At 51.5% G+C, this 17,256-nt stretch overlaps 1 protein-coding gene across 1 annotated transcript; it reads left to right on the top strand.

Moving 5' to 3' along the window:
• Window positions 1-72: 72 nt before the first annotated feature.
• On the top strand, window positions 73-17,186 carry SNRNP40 (small nuclear ribonucleoprotein U5 subunit 40). The gene is made up of 10 exons (XM_074555385.1): window positions 73-331; window positions 1,440-1,569; window positions 2,808-2,901; window positions 4,758-4,923; window positions 6,259-6,381; window positions 8,283-8,403; window positions 9,287-9,369; window positions 9,788-9,849; window positions 13,519-13,622; window positions 16,823-17,186. Exons 1-10 carry the CDS (start codon window positions 110-112, stop codon window positions 16,870-16,872), a joined length of 1,155 nt encoding a protein of 384 aa, XP_074411486.1. The 5' UTR covers window positions 73-109; the 3' UTR covers window positions 16,873-17,186.
• The last annotated feature ends 70 nt before the right edge of the window (window positions 17,187-17,256 follow it).

Genomic DNA, 17,256 nt, shown 5'->3' with positions numbered 1-17,256 from the left:
CGCCGGTACTGTGTCGAGGGGCGGGACATCCAGGGCGCTCCGCCAATCAGAGCTGCAGGCACGGCCCCGGCATCCAATAGGGCGCGGGGGGCGGGGCCCGGCGGCCGCCATGATCGAGCAGCAGAAGCGGAAGGTTCCGGGCCCTGGGCCTGGCCCCGGCCCCGCGCCCGGCGCGCCCCCGGGCCCCGCCGCCCCCGGAGCCACCCCTGCGCCCGGCCCCGACCTTCCGCTCGTCCCCGTGCCCGCCAAACGGCCCCGCCATGACCTGCCGGGGGCGCCGGGCACGGGCGGTGCAGGGGGGCAGCCGGCGGCCGGGGCTCTGCTGCAGGCGGTAACGGGGGAACGTGGGGGGAGGCTGGGAGGACATCTGGGAGGGATGGAGAGCTGAGGGGAGAGGGGCAGGGGCGGCTCCAGGAGGAGGGAAAGGCCACGAGCGGGTTGGGGATGGGCATTGCTGAGGCACCTCCGGTGCTGAGTGCAGTTCTGAGCCCCCCGGAGCGGGTCCGAGGAATGGGGAAGGGTCTGGAGCCCCAGGAGAGGCTGAGGGAGCTGGGCAGGGGCTCAGCCTGGAGCAAAGGAGGCTCAGGGGCCCTTGTGGCTCTGCACAGCTCCTGCCAGGAGGGCACAGCCGGGGGGGTCGGGCTGTGCTCCAGGGCACAGGGACAGGAGCAGAGGGAACGGCCTCAGGCTGGGCCAGGGCAGGCTCAGGGTGGGCACAGCAGGAATTTCCCCATGCAAAGGGGGCTCAGGCCTTGCCAGGGGCTGCCCAGGGAGCTTTGCAGTGCCCATCCCTGCAGGTGCCCCAGCAATTCCTGGAGGTGGCACTCAGAGCTCTGCGCTGGGGACAGGGTGGGATCAGCTGGGACTCGATGTCCTTGGAGCTCTTTTCCCACCTCATCTCTGGATCCTGAACACCAGAATCCCAAAGGCTTTTCCCACAAGGGAATATCCATCCAGTGCAAGCCCAGCAGCAGAGGTGTCCCTGCCCCAGCCCCTTCTGGCAGGGAACATTTCCTGTCCCCCACAGCTCCAAACCCCTCACACCAACAACAGAAAGTCCTTAAAGTCCCATTTTTGCATATTGATTTCTGCATGGAAAGGGTGCTCAGGGCTTTGCAGGGGCTGCCCAGGGAGGTTTGCAGTGCCCATCCCTGGAGGTGTCTCAGGAATTCTTGCATGTGGCACTGAGAGCTCTGGGCAGGGGACAAAGTGGGGATCAGACACAGGGTGGACTTGGTGACCTTGGAGCTCATTTCCAGCCTCAGTAACGCTGGGATTCTGATATTCTGGTGGGAAGGTGAAGATGTTCAGTAGTGCTGGGATTCTGGAATTCTGGTGGGATGTGCTGTGGGAAGGTGAAGATGCTCAGCAGGGGGGGCAGGCTGGCCATGCCCTGCCTTTGTCCCTTGTCCCCTCACGGTGTCCCCTCTGTCCCCCAGGGCCCCCCACGCTGCTCCTCGCTGCAGGCCCCCATCATGCTGCTCTCAGGACACGAGGGGGAGGTTTACTGCTGCAAGTTCCACCCCAATGGCAACACCCTGGCCTCAGCTGGCTTCGACAGGCTCATCCGTGAGTGGCACTGCTGTCCCCTGCTGTCCCCTGGCTCAGGCCCTGCTGCTGAGGGGTTTCAGCTCAGCCTCCCCTGCTCCTGGGGGTGAATTGCTTCCCCAGGAAGCTTTTCCCAGCTCCTCTGGCAGGTGCCATCCTGATGGGGCTGGAAATTTGCCCTGCTGGTGTTATTGTTGTTGCATTAATTGAAGGGACGGGACTAAAATCAGGTTAAAGCCCATTTTTTGTTTAAATAAATATCAGCCCCAGAGGTTGGGAGGTTTTGAGACAGCAGGCAGTGACCATAGCTCAGGAGAGTCACAAATTCTTCATTGCAGGACAGTAAATAACTTTCTAAACTTATGGACAGCCACCAGAGAATGTTTTGCTTTCCTAACCTGTCACCTTTCCTTACTTTTACTGCCATGCAGATACTTTAACCAATAGGCTGTAATTCATATACACACATATACTTCTGTTATAACATCTAAAAAATTATAATCTTTGCTATAAGAGGTTATAGCTGATAAGATGGTAAGCTATAGGTTAACAATGTAAGGGTGTAATTGTGTACAATAATTTAATTTATAATATTCTTTAACCAATAGGTTGTTATTGCATGTACATATATACTTCTGTTATAACATCTAGAAAATTATAATCTTTGCTATAAGAGGTTATAGCTGATAAGATGGTAAGCTATAGGTTTATAATGTATAGAATAATTAAAATTATTCTATACAATTACACCCTTACATTGTAAACCTTTCACCATTTTATCAGTACAGTTTCTCACTTGCTTAAGGCATATTCTTAACTATACAAACATAAGTTTATGATTTTTCTATTCAATGTCTGCATACTTTATTTTCACATCAATCCAAGCTCCTTCCAAGGCTGCAAATCAAACCCTTCAGTGTCTGTGGCAGTTTCTGTCTTTCCATCTCCCACAGCTGGGGCAGGCTATGACAGCCCTGTGTCCCTGTCACACAGGTTCCAGACGTCTGCAGAAATGCAGGTTTTGATGCTTAGGCTTGCTGAAGCAAAGATTATATTTTTTCTCAATAAATTCACCTTATCAAGATCCCTGAATCTCCTCTGCCCTGGGGCTCAGCTGATGCTTTGTCACTGCTGTGAATATCCCAGCTGGGACTCAGCACTGGGGATGGCCCATCCTGCACTTTGCTGAAGCCCCAAAGATCAGCCCCAGGCTGTTGCTGTGCCTTTCCTGTGCTCACCTGTCCCTTGGTGTCCCCCAGTGCTCTGGAACGTCTACGGGGACTGTGACAACTTTGCCACCCTGAAGGGACACAGCGGGGCTGTCATGGAGCTGCACTACAACACGGATGGCAGGTGAGGGCAGGGGCTCTGTGCTGCTCAGGGAACAGGGCTGGAGCCCCAGGAGGGGCTGAGGGAGCTGGGCAGGGGCTCAGCCTGGAGCAAAGGAGGCTCAGGGGCCCTTGTGGCTCTGCACAGCTCCTGCCAGGAGGGCACAGCCGGGGGGGTCGGGCTGTGCTCCAGGGCACAGGGACAGGAGCAGAGGGAACAGCCTCAGGCTGGGCCAGGGCAGGCTCAGGGTGGGCACAGCAGGAATTTCCCCATGCAAAGGGGGCTCAGGCCTTGCCAGGGGCTGCCCAGGGAGCTTTGCAGTGCCCATCCCTGCAGGTGCCCCAGTAATTCCTGGAGGTGGCACTCAGAGCTCTGGGCTGGGGACAGGGTGGGATCAGCTGGGACTCGATGTCCTTGGAGCTCTTTTCCCACCTCATCTCTGGATCCTGAACACCAGAATCCCAAAGGCTTTTCCCACAAGGGAATATCCATCCAGTGCAAGCCCAGCAGCAGAGGTGTCCCTGCCCCAGCCCCTTCTGGCAGGGAACATTTCCTGTTCCCCACAGCTCCAAACCCCTCACACCAACAACAGAAAGGGAGCCCTGAATGTCCTTAAAATCCCATTTTTGCATATTGGGGGAAAATTTCTTCCTGCACAGGGTGGCCAGGTCTTGGCAGGGGCTGCCCAGGGAGCTTTGCAGTGCCCATCCCTGCAGGTGCCCCAGCAATTCCTGGAGGTGGCACTCAGAGCTCTGGGCTGGGGACAGGATGAGGATCAGGCACAGCTTAGAGTCGTGATGTTCTTGAAGCTCTTCTCCAACCTAAATGATTCTGCAATTTTTGCCCTTGCTCACTCCATGGACACCAAGTCTGTGTTGTGTGGGCAGAGGATCTGGGGGCACCTGTGACCCCCCAGTGCCATTGATGCAGTTTTGGGGCACAGGGGGAAGTTTGTGTGGGGTCACAGGGAGAGAGGCCAAGTGAGATACTGGTTAATTTAAAAGGCTGTTCCACCCTTGCTGCTGAGCTTTGCTGAGCTGTTCTCATCCCAGATGCTACCTGAGAAGGAAGAAAAGCCATTTCCAGCAGGGATTGAGGGGAGTTTGTCTGTGCAGCTTTTCCAGTGTCAGTCAGCGTTTCAGGCTCCTCCAAAACACCAATGGGGAAAGGTTCTGCTCCCACTGGTTACTGGTTGTCTTGGTTTGGAAAGCCAGGAAGGCAGGAGCCTGCCCTGAAATGGAAAATGCAAACCCCCTCCCTCTGAATTGCTATAAATTTTAAATTAAGGGGCTCTCGGGCAAAAAATAATACAGGAGAGGGAAATAACAGTTCTTTATTAAGGAAGAAAATAAAAGGATAAAATAAACAATGCAGTGAACTAAACCAACAGTGCCAGAGTCAGCACCCAAGCTGACACCCTGTGGGTCAGGCTGTTGGCAGCAGTCCCATTGGAATTGTGGCTCAGCCCTCCTGCAGTGCCAGGGCTGGTTCTGCTGGAGCAGGGATCCTGGAGAAAGGTGCAGTCTCTGCCTCTGAAGATCCAGGGGCAGAGGCAGCTGCTGTTCCTCTGGGCAATCCAGTGCAGAAGCCGTGCTGGTGTTCCAGAATCTCCAGATTCTATCCGGGTAGGAATGCTTGGCTCCTCCCTCTGGGCTCCCATCTCCCAATGGGATGCTGTAGTTCTTATCAGCCATGCAGGGACATTCAATGGCTGTTATCAGCAGGAGGAGTGGGTGTGGAAGAGATAAGGAAAGCTGCCCACTGAACAGGAGACAGCTGCCGTGCAGATGGCAAGCAGATACAATTTGCTTGGCAGTGCAGGACAGGGGTAAGGAGAGATGGGAAGGGAGCAGAGCCCTGACTGTGGTTGTTGCCTGCAGCATGCTCTTCTCAGCATCCACGGACAAGACCGTGGCTGTGTGGGACAGCGAGACAGGGGAGAGGGTCAAGAGGCTCAAGGGCCACACGTCCTTTGTCAACTCCTGCTACCCTGCCCGGAGGGGACCCCAGCTCGTCTGCACCGGCAGCGACGATGGCACTGTCAAGGTCAGTGTGTGCTGGGTTTGTGGGTGCCCTGATTAACGGCAGGAATGATGGATCTGACTCCATGTTCTCAGAGGCCAATTTATTTTTTTATGATACTATATTATATTAAAGAATACTAAACTATACTAAAGAATACAGAAAGGACACTTAGAGAAGGCTAAAAAGATAATTATAAAAACTCATGACTCTGTCCAGAGTCCTGACACAGCTTGGCCCTGATTGGCCAGAGAGTGAAAACAACTCCCAGCAGAATCCAATGGAACAATCACCTGTGGGTGAACAATCTCCAAACACATTCCACATGAGCACAACACAGGAGAAGCAAATGACATAAGAATTGTTTTCCTTTTCTCTGAGGCTTCCCAGGAGAAAACTCCTCGGCAGGGAGATTTTTTCAGAAAATGTGACTGCTACAAGTGTGTGCCCTGGGCAAAACCTGGGGGAAAAAGGTGGAAAAGTTTTAGGATCTCCCCATTTATCTGAGCTGAATTTAGCTTTTTGTTACTCGTTGCATTATCTATCTGAGTTCAGAGTCAGAAATGTGACAGCAAATTTTACTGCTCTCTTTTCTTCTGTACTTCTCAGGGGGGTGGGGAAGGTTGAGCTTGCTCAGCTGGGATTTTTCTGCTGCTCTGGATCTGCTCAAGTCCCTGAAAGGAGGAGGAGACTGTGATGGCATTCACAGGGGTCTGAGGATGAGGGAAGAGACAAGCATCTGACTCTGTTTCAGATTTATTATTTTATGATACATATTACATTAAAACTATACTAAAAGAATAGAAGAAAAGGTTTAATCTCTGAAGCCTAGCTAAGCTCAGAATAGAAAGGAATGAATAACAAAGGCAGCTGTCCCAGACTCTCTGTCCAAGCCAGCTGACTGTGATTGGCCATTAATTACAAACAAGCACATGAGACCAATCACAGATCCCACAGATGCAGGGCCCATCCCTGCAGGTGCCCAAGGAATTCTTTCTGGATAAAAAATCAGAAATCAGAGTTTCTTTCTGGATTAGCAAAGCATGAGAACTCTTCCTGAAATCTAGAACTCTTCCTGAAATCTGGGCTCGCCCCTTCTTCTTTCTCCTGTATTCTCATGTACTGGCTCCTATTTCCCTCTCCTGAAATCTCTGCTGGCCTCTTCTTCCTTCCCTTCATTCCCTGTACTCCAGACACAGCAAATTCAGTGTTTTTTGTAAAGATCTCCAGATTTGATGTTTTTATGAGACTCACGAAAGTATTTCAGGAGAACAGGCTGAGTCTCTGCCAATATCTCTGCAATGATTTTGTTGTTAAATATCTGTGCCCACCTCTTACAAGTGCCACATTTCTTTCCAGCTGTGGGACATCAGGAAAAAAGCTGCTGTCCAGACATTCCAGAACACCTACCAGGTCCTGGCTGTCACCTTCAATGACACCAGTGACCAGATCATCTCTGGAGGCATCGACAATGACATCAAGGTAGGACCCTGTGTCCCCTTTCCTCCTGTCACACCTTGTGTTGGTCAGGGACAGCTGTGGGTGCCTCCTGCTGAATTTTACATCCCCAACCCTGTACTGGTGGTACAGGGCCAGTAAAGTGGCAGGGAGCTGTGACAGCCTGGCAGGGACAGCGTGGCACTCGGGTGTCCCAGCACTGCTGTCACTGCAGAGCCAGGCTGGAATGCTGGCAGTGCTGGGCCAGAGCCATGTGTGAGGTAAGCTGAGGAGGACGTGGTGACGTCCCCTGTGTGCCCTCTGGCCCAGTTGGCAGCTGCCCTGGCACCTGATGCTGTGGAAAGTTCTCATTTACCAGTGAGCTCAGCGTTCATTCAGCTGATTGCCCTGGGGCTGCAGGGCTCAGCCTGTCCCCAACCTGTCACAGGCAGAGCTCAGTGTGACACTGGCACCAAAACTGCCCTCAGCCTGCCAGAGCTGTCCCCAGCCTGTCACAGGCAGAGTTCACTGTGACACTGCCACCAGAGCTGTCATCAGCCCCTCACCAGCCTGTCCCAATCTTGTCACAGCCAGAGCTCCATGTGGCACTGTCACCAGAGCTGTCCCCAGCCTGTCCCAGCCAGTGCTCAGTGTGGCACTGCCACCACAGCTGCTCCCACTGCCCTCTTTGGGAAGAGCAGCCTGGAACTGGGAACTGGGGAGTTCCTGCTCCGTGCCAGGGGGATTTGGGGCATTTTGGGGCCAGTTCAGGAGGAATTCTGCAGGCCTGGGGCTGCTGGCATTGAACTCCTTGGAGATTGAGCAGATCCACTTAGAAATGTTTTGAAAGGCAAATTCTGTCCTTCTAGAAACCCATAAACTTCCAGCCTCATGCTTCCATAGGATCATGGAGTGGTTTGGATGGAAAGGATGAAACCCCACCCAGTGCCATCCCTGCCATGGCAGGGACACCTCCCACTGTGCCAGGTGCTCCAGCCTGGCCTTGGGCACTGCCAGGGCTCCAGGGGCAGCCACAGCTGCTCTGGCAATTCCAGCCCAGCCCCTGCCCACCCTGCCAGGGAACAATTCCCAATTGCCAAGATCCCATCCAGCCCTGCCATTCCTCTGGCACTGGCAGCCATTCCCTGGCTCGTGTGTGTGGGGTTGCTGCCACGTAACTCCTTGGACTTTGAACACATCAGTTACCAATCTAAGGCACAAATCCCATTTGCCCACAACTCCCATCTGTGGTGGTGTTCACAGGGGTCCCAGGACGAGGGAAGAGATGGGAATCTTGACTCTGTGTTTCAGAAGAGTGATATTATATTATATTATATTATATTATATTATATTATATTATATTATATTATATTATATTATATTATATTATATTATATTATATTATATTATATTATATTATATTATATTATATTATATTATATTATATTATATTATATTATAGTATATTATATTATAGTATATTATAGTATAGTGTATTATAGTATAGTATATTGTATTGTATTATATTGTATTATACTATACTATATTATACTATACTATATTATATTATGAAATTGATGTATTAAAACTATACTAAAAGAATAGAGAAAAGGATTTCATCAGAAGGCTGGCAAGGAAAGGAATTGAACGATAATAAAATCTTGTGACTGACCAGAGAGTCTGAGCCAGCTGGCTGTGATTGGCCATTAATTAGAAACAACCACATGAGACCAATCACAGATGCACCTGTTGCATTCCACAGCAGCAGATAATCAATGTTTACATTTCATTTCTGAGGCCTCTGAGCTTCTCAGGAGGAAAAATCCTAACAAAAGGATTTTCCATAAAATCTGTCTGTGACACCCATCAATGTCCGGCACTGCTGGCTGTGTGTGTTAGTGTGTTTGTGTGTGTTTATGTTTTTATGTGGTTGTGGTTTGTGCCAGGTGTGGGACCTGCGGCAGAACAAGCTCACCTACACCATGCGGGGCCACGCCGACTCGGTGACGGGCCTGAGCCTCAGCTCTGAGGGCTCCTACCTGCTCTCCAACGCCATGGACAACACAGGTACAGCCTGCAGACCTCCAGGGACACCTCTGCCTGCTCATCCTGGCACGGCTGGGCTGGGCTGGCCTGCAGGGAGCTGGGCTCCAGAGCTGACCCCTGAATTTGGGTCCTTGAGGGGAGAGCAGCTCCTGGAGAACACTGGGGACAGGAGCCATGGCACAGGTTATGCTGCAGGACACTGGGGACAAGAGCCATGACACAGTTTGTCCTTCAGGAATTGGGGACAAGAGCCATGGCACAGGTTGTCCTGCAGGATATTGGGGACAAGAACCATGGCACAGATTGTCCTGAGGGTTTGGGGACAAGAGCCATGGCACAGGTTGTCCTGAGGGTTTGGGGACAAGAGTCATGGCACAGATTTGTCCCCTTGGCAGGAGTGACAGCCCAGCCCCTGCAGGACACCGGGGACAAGAGCCATGGCACAGGTTATCCTGGAGGCCTGGGGACAGGTGCCATGGCACAGGTTGTCCTGCAGGAATTGGGGACAAGAGCCATGGCACAGATTTGTCCCCTTGGCAGGAGTGACAGCCCAGCCCCTGCAGGACACTGGGGACAAGAGCCATGAGACAGGTTTGTCCCCTGAGTAGGAGTGACAGCCCAGCTGCCACCCTGCTGTCCCCCTGTCCCTCAGTGAGGCTGAGCCCATCAGGGCCGTGCCCATGGGATGTGGCAGGGTGAGGAAAAGCCTCCTGTGAGGAGCTGGGCTCCATTTTGGGATGGCAGCTTGGGAAGTTTTTGTATTTCCACGTTGCAAAGCCTCCTGCAGGGGAAGCTGCTGGTTCCCCATGGCCTGTGGGGTCAGGGAGCCTGTCCTGGGCACGGGGGCTTTGCCAGGGCTGCCTGTCCCTGTCCCCCTCAGCCTCTGTCCCTCCTTCTCCTGCAGTTCGGATCTGGGACGTGAGGCCCTTCGCCCCCAAGGAGAGATGTGTGAAGATTTTCCAGGGAAATGTCCATAACTTTGAGAAGGTGAGTGTGCTCCACTCCTTGGTCAGTTCTGTGTGCTCCACTCCTTGTTCAATTCCCTCTGCTATTAACTTTCCTCTAAATTGTTTTTTTTTTCAATTCAAGCTTAGGCCAGAAAGGCTTTAATAAGAACTCAAAGGAAGATGAATCCACAAAGTGGGTTCCAATTAAAGCCTCAGTAACAAGATTTCTTTGCTCAGTTCATTTGTACTTAGTTGTAAATGAAGTGTTTTCTACACTTACCATCTACTTTGTGTAAAATAACAAGGCACTGGCTGTTTCCAGCAATAAAATAAAATCTGTAATTACCATCTCATCTTCCAAGGGAGATCATTAAAGTGGTGCTGGTTAAAGTCTCCTGGTGATTTGAGTTCAAGGAAAAGGGAGAACTAAATAGGCTGTGCTTGTTCTTTTGTTTTAGAACCTTCTGAGGTGCTCCTGGTCCCCAGATGGCAGCAAAATTGCAGGGGGCTCTGCTGACAGGTGAGTGCCACTGCATTCCTGTGTCCCCTGCAGCCCCTGGTGGATTTGCAGCGTTCCTGGATCAGAATCTCCAGGCTCAGGGCTGTGTGTAGAGCTGGGAAATCCCAAACAGCCCTCAGGGAGTTTTCCTCATTTCCTCAGGGGTGGGTTTCTGTTGTTTTGGGGTCTGTGGAGGAGCATCTGACTGTTGTAAAATCTGGTTATTATTGTCCAAAAAAATCTGGTTATTATTGTCAGAGGCTGGCTGAGGCTCTGCCCTGTCCCACACAGGATCCCCAGCAGGTGACAGGGACACCTTTGCCACTGGCTTGGACCCCTGGCTGTCCTGGCAAAAGCTTGGGGGGTCCTTGAGAACAGGGTCTGTGTGTGGGGTTGGAGAATGAGGAACACAAATCCCAGTTAAATCCCTGCTTGGTGGGATTCCAGAGATCATTAATGGCTCCTCCTTTAATTAAGGAGAAAAAAATCAATTGGCACAACTCAGACTTGTAAATGAAAGGTTCTGTAAAGTGAGCTGAGGAGTGAAAGGGCACAGGGAGGAAGCAGAGCAGGGGCTGAAGGTCCCTGTGAAGGACACCAATGTCCCCTGGAGCAAATCCAGGCCCAAATCGAGTGCCAAGGAGACAGGAATTCCTGCAGGCCAGGGGCCAGGCCATGGAGCAGCAGTAATCACCAGATTAATGAGCTTCTGATAGCACAGAGGCAGAACTTGAGCTCTCCTTGTCCAGATTTAGTGGGGCAGCTGTCCCAGCACCATCTGGAGCTGTGACTGCCCCAGCCCTGCTGGGCTCTGAGTGGGGAGGGAGAATTCCTACCTGGGGAGAGAGCAGGGATCCCTGCCTTGGAGGGGAGAGCAGGGATTCCTGCCCTGGGGAAGGAGGGATTCTTGCCTTGGAGGAGCAGCAATTCCTGCCCTGGGAGAGCAGCAATCTCTACCTGGGGAGAACAGCTCCTGCTTTGGGAGAGAGCAGCTCTTGTCCTAGGGGAGAGGGCAGCAATCCCTGCCCTGGTGGGGAGAGCAGCAGTTCCTGCCTGGGGAGAGCAAGGATTCCTGACTTGGTGGGGAGAGCAGCAATTCCTGCCTTTGAGAGAAGGAATCCCTGCCCTGGAAGAGCAGGAATCCCTGCCTGGGGGGGAGAGCAGCAATTCCTGCCTTGGAGAGAGCAGGAATCCTACCCTGGGAGAGCAGGAATCCCTGCCCTGGGAGAGCAGCTCCTGTTTTGGGAGAGCAGCAATCCCTGCCTTGGGAAGAGCAGCTCCTGCCATGGAGAGCAGCAATCCCTGCCCTGGGTGGGAGAACAGCTCCTGCCTTGGAGAGAGCAGCAATTCCTGCCTTGGGGAGAGCAGGAATCCTACCCTGGGAGAGCAGCAATCCCTGCCCTGGGAGAGCAGCTCCTGTTTTGGGAGAGCAGCAATCCCTGCCCTGGGAGAGCAGCAATCCCTGCCCTGGGAGAGCAGCAATCCCTGCCCTGGGAGAGCAGCAATCCCTGCCCTGGGAGAGCAGCTCCTGCCTGGATCCCTGTAGCCAGGCTGAGCCCTGTTCTGGGCAGGTTTTCCTGGAGTTTGGGTCACTTTTGGTTCTTTCTGCAGGTGCTGCTGGAGCTCAGGGCTCTGGCAGCTCCTGGGGCAGGTCCCAGCAGAGCTCTCCACAGCACACACTGGGATTTTGGGGTTTTGGGCTCAGTTTCCCTGAGTCTGAGACTGTTTTTAAGAGAAGTGTGAAAGCTGAGCTGTGCCTGGTGCCCCCAGGGGAGGATCCTGTGGGGTTCTTAACCCAGTAGGGGCTCAGGCAGGAGCCAGCAGAGGGTGATCAGAGGGCTCAGCATGATCCCATCACTCCCTAATAAACGCTGGTGAGTGCCTCGTGTGGCACAGCAGGAAGAAATCCCTGCTTAGAGCTGCTGGCAGGCAGGGATTGCAGTGCAGCAGGGCTGGGGGCTCTGGGCTCCTCACTGGCAGCCCAGGGCATGCCTGGATGTGCACAGAGTGTGTGGGGCTGTTTGGGAGGGTGAGACCCCTCCTCCTCCTCAGATCAGCATTCCCAGTGCTGCTTTGCTCCCTGTCCCTGAACTATCATGGATTTTTTTTTTTTTTTTGCCTCACAGCTTTCAAATCCATCTCTGTGCCCTGAGGGGTGAGGGGCACTGCTGGCAGGGAGGTTTTTGCCACTCTTGATTCCTCCCTGCTCAGCCTGGGCCTGTCAGAGCAGCATTTTCCCATTTTTCTCCTGGGAGGTTCCTGTTTATTCTCACAAAGATCATTCCAGCTGCAGAACTGTCACTATGGGACACGAAACAACACAAGCACACTGCTGCTCTCAAGGTGAAGGAAAGGGAAGGTTATTTTCTGACTCCACCATCTACAGATTTCCAAAAGTGGCAGTGCTGTGATGGTGTTCACAGGGGTCTCAGGTTGAGGGAAGAGATGAGGATCTGACTCCAGGTTTCAGAAGGCTTATTTACTATTTTATGATATATATTACATTAAAACTATACTAAAAGAATAGAACAAAGGATTTCATCAGAAGGCTGGCTAAGAATAGAATAAGAATCATAATAAAGGTTTGTGTCTCAGCTCTCTGTCTGAGCTCACTGTGATTGGCCATTAATTAGAAACAACCAACATGAGACCAATCCCAGATGCACCTGTTGCATTCCACAGCAGCAGATAATCAATGTTTACATTTTGTTCCTGAGGCCTCTCAGCTTCGCAGGAGGAAAAATCCTCAGGAAAGGATTTTTCATGAAAAGATGTGTGTGGCAACAGTACCACCTCTCCAATGACACTGAACAAACCAACAGGCCATCAAATTTCTCCTCCTCCATAAAAGAATGCAAAACAGTGAGTTATTTACAGAAAGTGTGTGAGAAAGTTTGTTATAATAATGTGAACATCAGAAGGTTTAGAAAATCTTAAAAAATCGGGGTGACACAAAACCACCTGAGGGGGCACAGGCATTTTCCTTGGCTCATGCCTGCCCTCAGCAGGACTCTGTGTCTTGGTTTGGAAAGAAAGGAGTCTGCTAAGGCAGGAGCCTCTCTTGAAATGGAGAATGTAAACTCTCTTTACTCCTCCGAATTGCTATAAATTTTAAATTAAGGGGCTCTCAGGTAAAAATATGGGAGCAGGAATAACAGTTCTTTAACAAGGAAGAAAAGAAAAGGCTAAAATAAACGATGCAGTGAACTAAACCAACAGTGCCAGAGTCAGAACCCAAGCTGACACCCTGTGGGTCAGGCTGTTGGCAGCAGTCCCATTGGAATTGTGGCTCAGCCCTCCTGCAGTGTCAGGGCTGGTTCTGCTGGAGCAGGGATCCTGGAGAAAGGTGCAGTCTCTGCCTCTGAAGATCCAGGGGCAGAGGCAGCTGCTGTTCCTCTGGGCAATCCAGTGCAGAAGCCGTGCTGGTGTTCCAGAATCTCCAGATTCTATCCGGGTAGGAATGCTTGGCTCCTCCCTCTGGGCTCCCATCTCCCAATGGGGTGCTGTAGTTCTTATCAGCCATGCAGGGACATTCCATAGCTGTTATCAGCAGGTGTCCCCTCCTGAGGGAGGTGTGATTGTGGTCACTCAGAGAGAGAGATAAGGCAAACTGCCCACTTGACAAAGGTAATCTGCCTTACAGATGGTAATAGAAAACATCTTGCATTGCAATGTGGAACTCTGTTGCAGGTTTGTGTACGTGTGGGACACCACCTCCAGGAGGATCCTGTACAAGCTGCCTGGCCATGCTGGCTCTGTCAATGAGCTGGCCTTCCACCCTGAGGAACCCATCAGTAAGTGCTCCCCCCTCCCAGGGCAGCAGCTCCAGGGCTCACTGAGCTGCTGATCCTCTGGGAAGTGACCTCAAAATAGCCAGTTATCAGATTTAGGGGTGGCAGAGCCTGGTTTGCTCATCTCCAGTTAGGTGGGGGCACCCTGGGCTGAGCACAGGGACTCTGGGACTGGGCTGGGGACACGCAGAGGGCACCAGGGTGGCTCTGGGGTGGCTGCCACTGCCCAGGGCTTGTCCTGCCTTCCCAGGGGCCATGAGGAACAGGTTTGGAATGGCTGGGATGCCAGGAGAATAACCATGTGTGGTGATTCCATGAGAATATGGATCATCTGGGGGGTCCTAACTGCCCCAAAAGCTGTAGGAAGCAAATCAGAGAATCACAAAATCACGATCCTGGAATAGTTTGGGTTGGAAGGGACTTAAATCCCCTCCAGTGCCACCCCTGCGATGGCAGGGACGCCTCCCCCTGTGCCAGGTGCTCCAGCCTGGCCTTGGGCACTGCCAGGGCTCCAGGGGCAGCCACAGCTGCTCTGGGCACCCTGGCACAGCCCAAACCTCTCTAACCAGGCCTTGCCAGGCTACAAACCCCCTGTGGCAAATGGCACTGGGGGCACCTGCAACCAGCCAGGAAATCATTCTTTCCTTTCCTTTCTCCATTTGCTGCAATGGGTTTTGGTGCTGGTTTCCATCCTGGATTGAGGAATGTGAATGCCAGAGTGGTTTGGGTGGGAAGGGATCTTCAATGGCAGCTGATTGCAGCCCAGGGACACCTGCCACTGTGCCAGGTGCTGCCAGCCCCAATGCCCAGCCTGGCCTTGGGCACTGCCAGGGCTCCAGGGGCAGCCACAGCTGCTCTGGCAATTCCAGCCCAGCCCCTGCCCACCCTCACAGGGAACAATTCCTTCTCAAAATCCCACCAAAGGAAGCTCTGGCTGCCGTGGGTTTGGGTCCTGTTCTGGAGGTGGCACCACACTCAGAGCTGGCTGATACAAAGCTCAGGTGGCTTTTCAGAGCCAGCTGAAGCTGGGACCGGGCTCCATTCCCATCTCCTGGGCTGGGCAGGATTGCAGGGTGCTGGGTTTCCATGGAAATGCTCACCTTGGCCTGGTCAGCAGCCAAAAGTTCCCAGCAGTCACCCCAAAGAGAAAGTAAGGGCCAAGGAGCTCTGGGTACCCTCAGCTCTGCTGGGCTGGGGCTGTGCTGGGGGAGCAGAGCCAGCTCCTCTCTGCGTGTGGCATCCTGTGCTCAGCTCCTCTTGGCTCATCAATCACAAATAACAATTAAAAAACTCTCATTAAAAACCCATTGAGTCATGCAGCTGCTGGCTGGGAGCTCCTGGGAATGTTAATCCATAAACCCCTGCAGGATTCTCACCAGGCTGTGCAGGGTGGCAAACACTGGGCTGGGAATTGGTGCAGAAACCCCCAGAGCTCCCCTGGACAGGGATGAAACCACTGCTGGTGTCTTCTGGGTCATTCTTGGGAATTCCCTGAAGAGAGGAAGGGTCTGGAGCCCCAGGAGGGGCTGAGGGAGCTGGGCAGGGGCTCAGCCTGGAGCAAAGGAGGCTCAGGGGCCCTTGTGGCTCTGCACAGCTCCTGCCAGGAGGGCACAGCCGGGGGGGTCGGGCTGTGCTCCAGGGCACAGGGACAGGAGCAGAGGGAACGGCCTCAGGCTGGGCCAGGAGAGGTTTGGGTTGAATGTGAGATAAAATCCCTGTCCATGGCAGGGGAACCTGATCTGGAAGGTTCCCTGACATGACCCCCACCCTGCCTGTCCTCTCTGGGGTAGAGCTGAGGTCAGTGCTGTGTTGGGCTGTGCCCCAGGGAACAGGGACAGGAGCAGAGGGAACGGCCTCAGGCTGGGCCAGGGCAGGCTCAGGGTGGATTTTTGGGAAGAATTCTCCATGGGAAGGGTGTCCAGCCTGGCAGGGGTGAATCCCCATCCCTGGAGGGATTTAGAAGCGCTGTGGATGTGGCACTTGGGGACAGGGGCAGGGCTGGGTTAAAGGTTGGGCTCGATGATCTCAGAGGGATTTTCCAGCCCTGATGATTTTATAATTCCACAAAGACATCAGAATGTTGCCCTTCTGACCTGTCCAGCCCTGCTGGTGGAGTCCCCATCCCTGGGGGTGTTCAGGGCACCTGGGGCTGTGGCACTGGTGGGTGGGGTGACGCTGGGCTGGTGTCAGGCTGCCAGGTGGGTTTGATGCTCTCAGGGCTGTTCCCCAAGCTCCAGGATCCCCTGGCTGTGGCTCGGGGCTGGGAGCCAGCCGGGTTTCCCTGCTCCCAGGGAGTGCTGTCCTGGGGACGCTTTCCTGGCCAGATGTGCCCTCTAGTGGCACCCGGAGCTGGCACAGCCGGTGCTGGGTAACACAGAGCTGTTCATGGCTGCCTTGGGAAGCAGCTGAGACCTGGCTTGCAAAAAAATGAGGAGTTTGGGCTGTGCCCTCAGGGAGGTCACAAACCACTGGGGTCATTTTTGTATTCTATTTCAATTTTTATATTCTAATTTTTGTTTTCTTTTTTCAGTTTTTATATTCCATATTAATTTTTTATTCTATTTCAGTTTTTGTATTTGAATTTTTGTACTCTTATTTCAGTTTTTATATTCTATTTTAATTTTTGCATTCTATTTCATTTTTCATATTCTAATTTCTGTATTCTCTTTCGGTTTTTTTATTTTAATTTTTGTATTCTGTTTCATTTATTCATATATTATTCATATATTAATGTATTAATATAATACATTATATACAATATATATTATTATATATATTGTATATATATGTATTGTATTTATAATTATATATACTATATATATATATATTGTATCTATAATTATAAATACAATATAATAATTATTCATATATTAATATATTATTCATATATTATTCATATATTCCGTTTTCATTTTTGCATTCTATTTCAGTTTTTATATTCTATTTTAACTTTTGTTTTCTATTTCAGTTATTGTTTAATTTTTTATTCCATTTTTATTTTTTTCTGGTTTTGTATTCTAACTTTTGTTTTCTATTTCAATTTTTGTTTCATTTTTTATTCAGTTTTTATATTTTCTGCTTTTGTATTCTATTTCAGTTTTCATATTCCGTTTTCATTTTTGTGTTCTATTTTAGTTTTTATATTTTGGTTTAATTTGTACGTTGTTTTAATTTCTTTATTCCTTTCTCTCCTTGCCCCTCAGTTCTGTCTGCATCCAGTGACAAAAGGCTCTACATGGGGGAGATCCAGTGATGCTGCAGGATCTGTGCCTGGCAGTGCCCAGTGCAGGTGACAGAGCTCGGTGTCACAGCCCAGTGCAGGCTGTCCCCTCCCCTCATCCCACTGGGCAGCTTTTTCCACCTCTCCTTTCCTTGGGAGGCAGGAAAACTTGGATTTCAAAGGAATTTCGTTCTGGCTGTGCCACTGACAGTGAAACCCTTCTCCAGATCCCTTGAAATTGAGAACTTTTGGTTCAGTTCCACACATGGCCTGTATATCTCTGTCCTGTTTCCTTTGGAGTTTTTTTTTATACAGTTAAAACTGCAATAAATGGCTTTTTTTACACAGCTCAGTGTCTGGAGTTTATTGCTCTGTGTCTTGGTTTGAACAGCCAGGTGTCTGCTGAGGAAGGCAGGA

This window comes from Zonotrichia albicollis, chromosome 20 (assembly GCF_047830755.1).
Source record: "Zonotrichia albicollis isolate bZonAlb1 chromosome 20, bZonAlb1.hap1, whole genome shotgun sequence".
NCBI classification, from domain to species: Eukaryota; Metazoa; Chordata; class Aves; order Passeriformes; family Passerellidae; genus Zonotrichia; species Zonotrichia albicollis.
The sequence above is the reverse complement of the archived record's forward strand: the minus strand, read 5'-3'. Positions and strand labels throughout refer to the sequence as shown.

Bases quoted from the DNA above. Each gene is read 5' to 3' on its own strand.
- SNRNP40 (XM_074555385.1), top strand. From the start codon at position 110: ATGATCGAGCAGCAGAAGCGGAAGGTTCCGGGCCCTGGGCCTGGCCCC. The intron at 8,404-9,286 runs GTACAGCCTGCA...CTTCTCCTGCAG, and splicing joins CAACGCCATGGACAACACAG to TTCGGATCTGGGACGTGAGG. The intron at 9,850-13,518 runs GTGAGTGCCACT...ACTCTGTTGCAG, and splicing joins GCAGGGGGCTCTGCTGACAG to GTTTGTGTACGTGTGGGACA.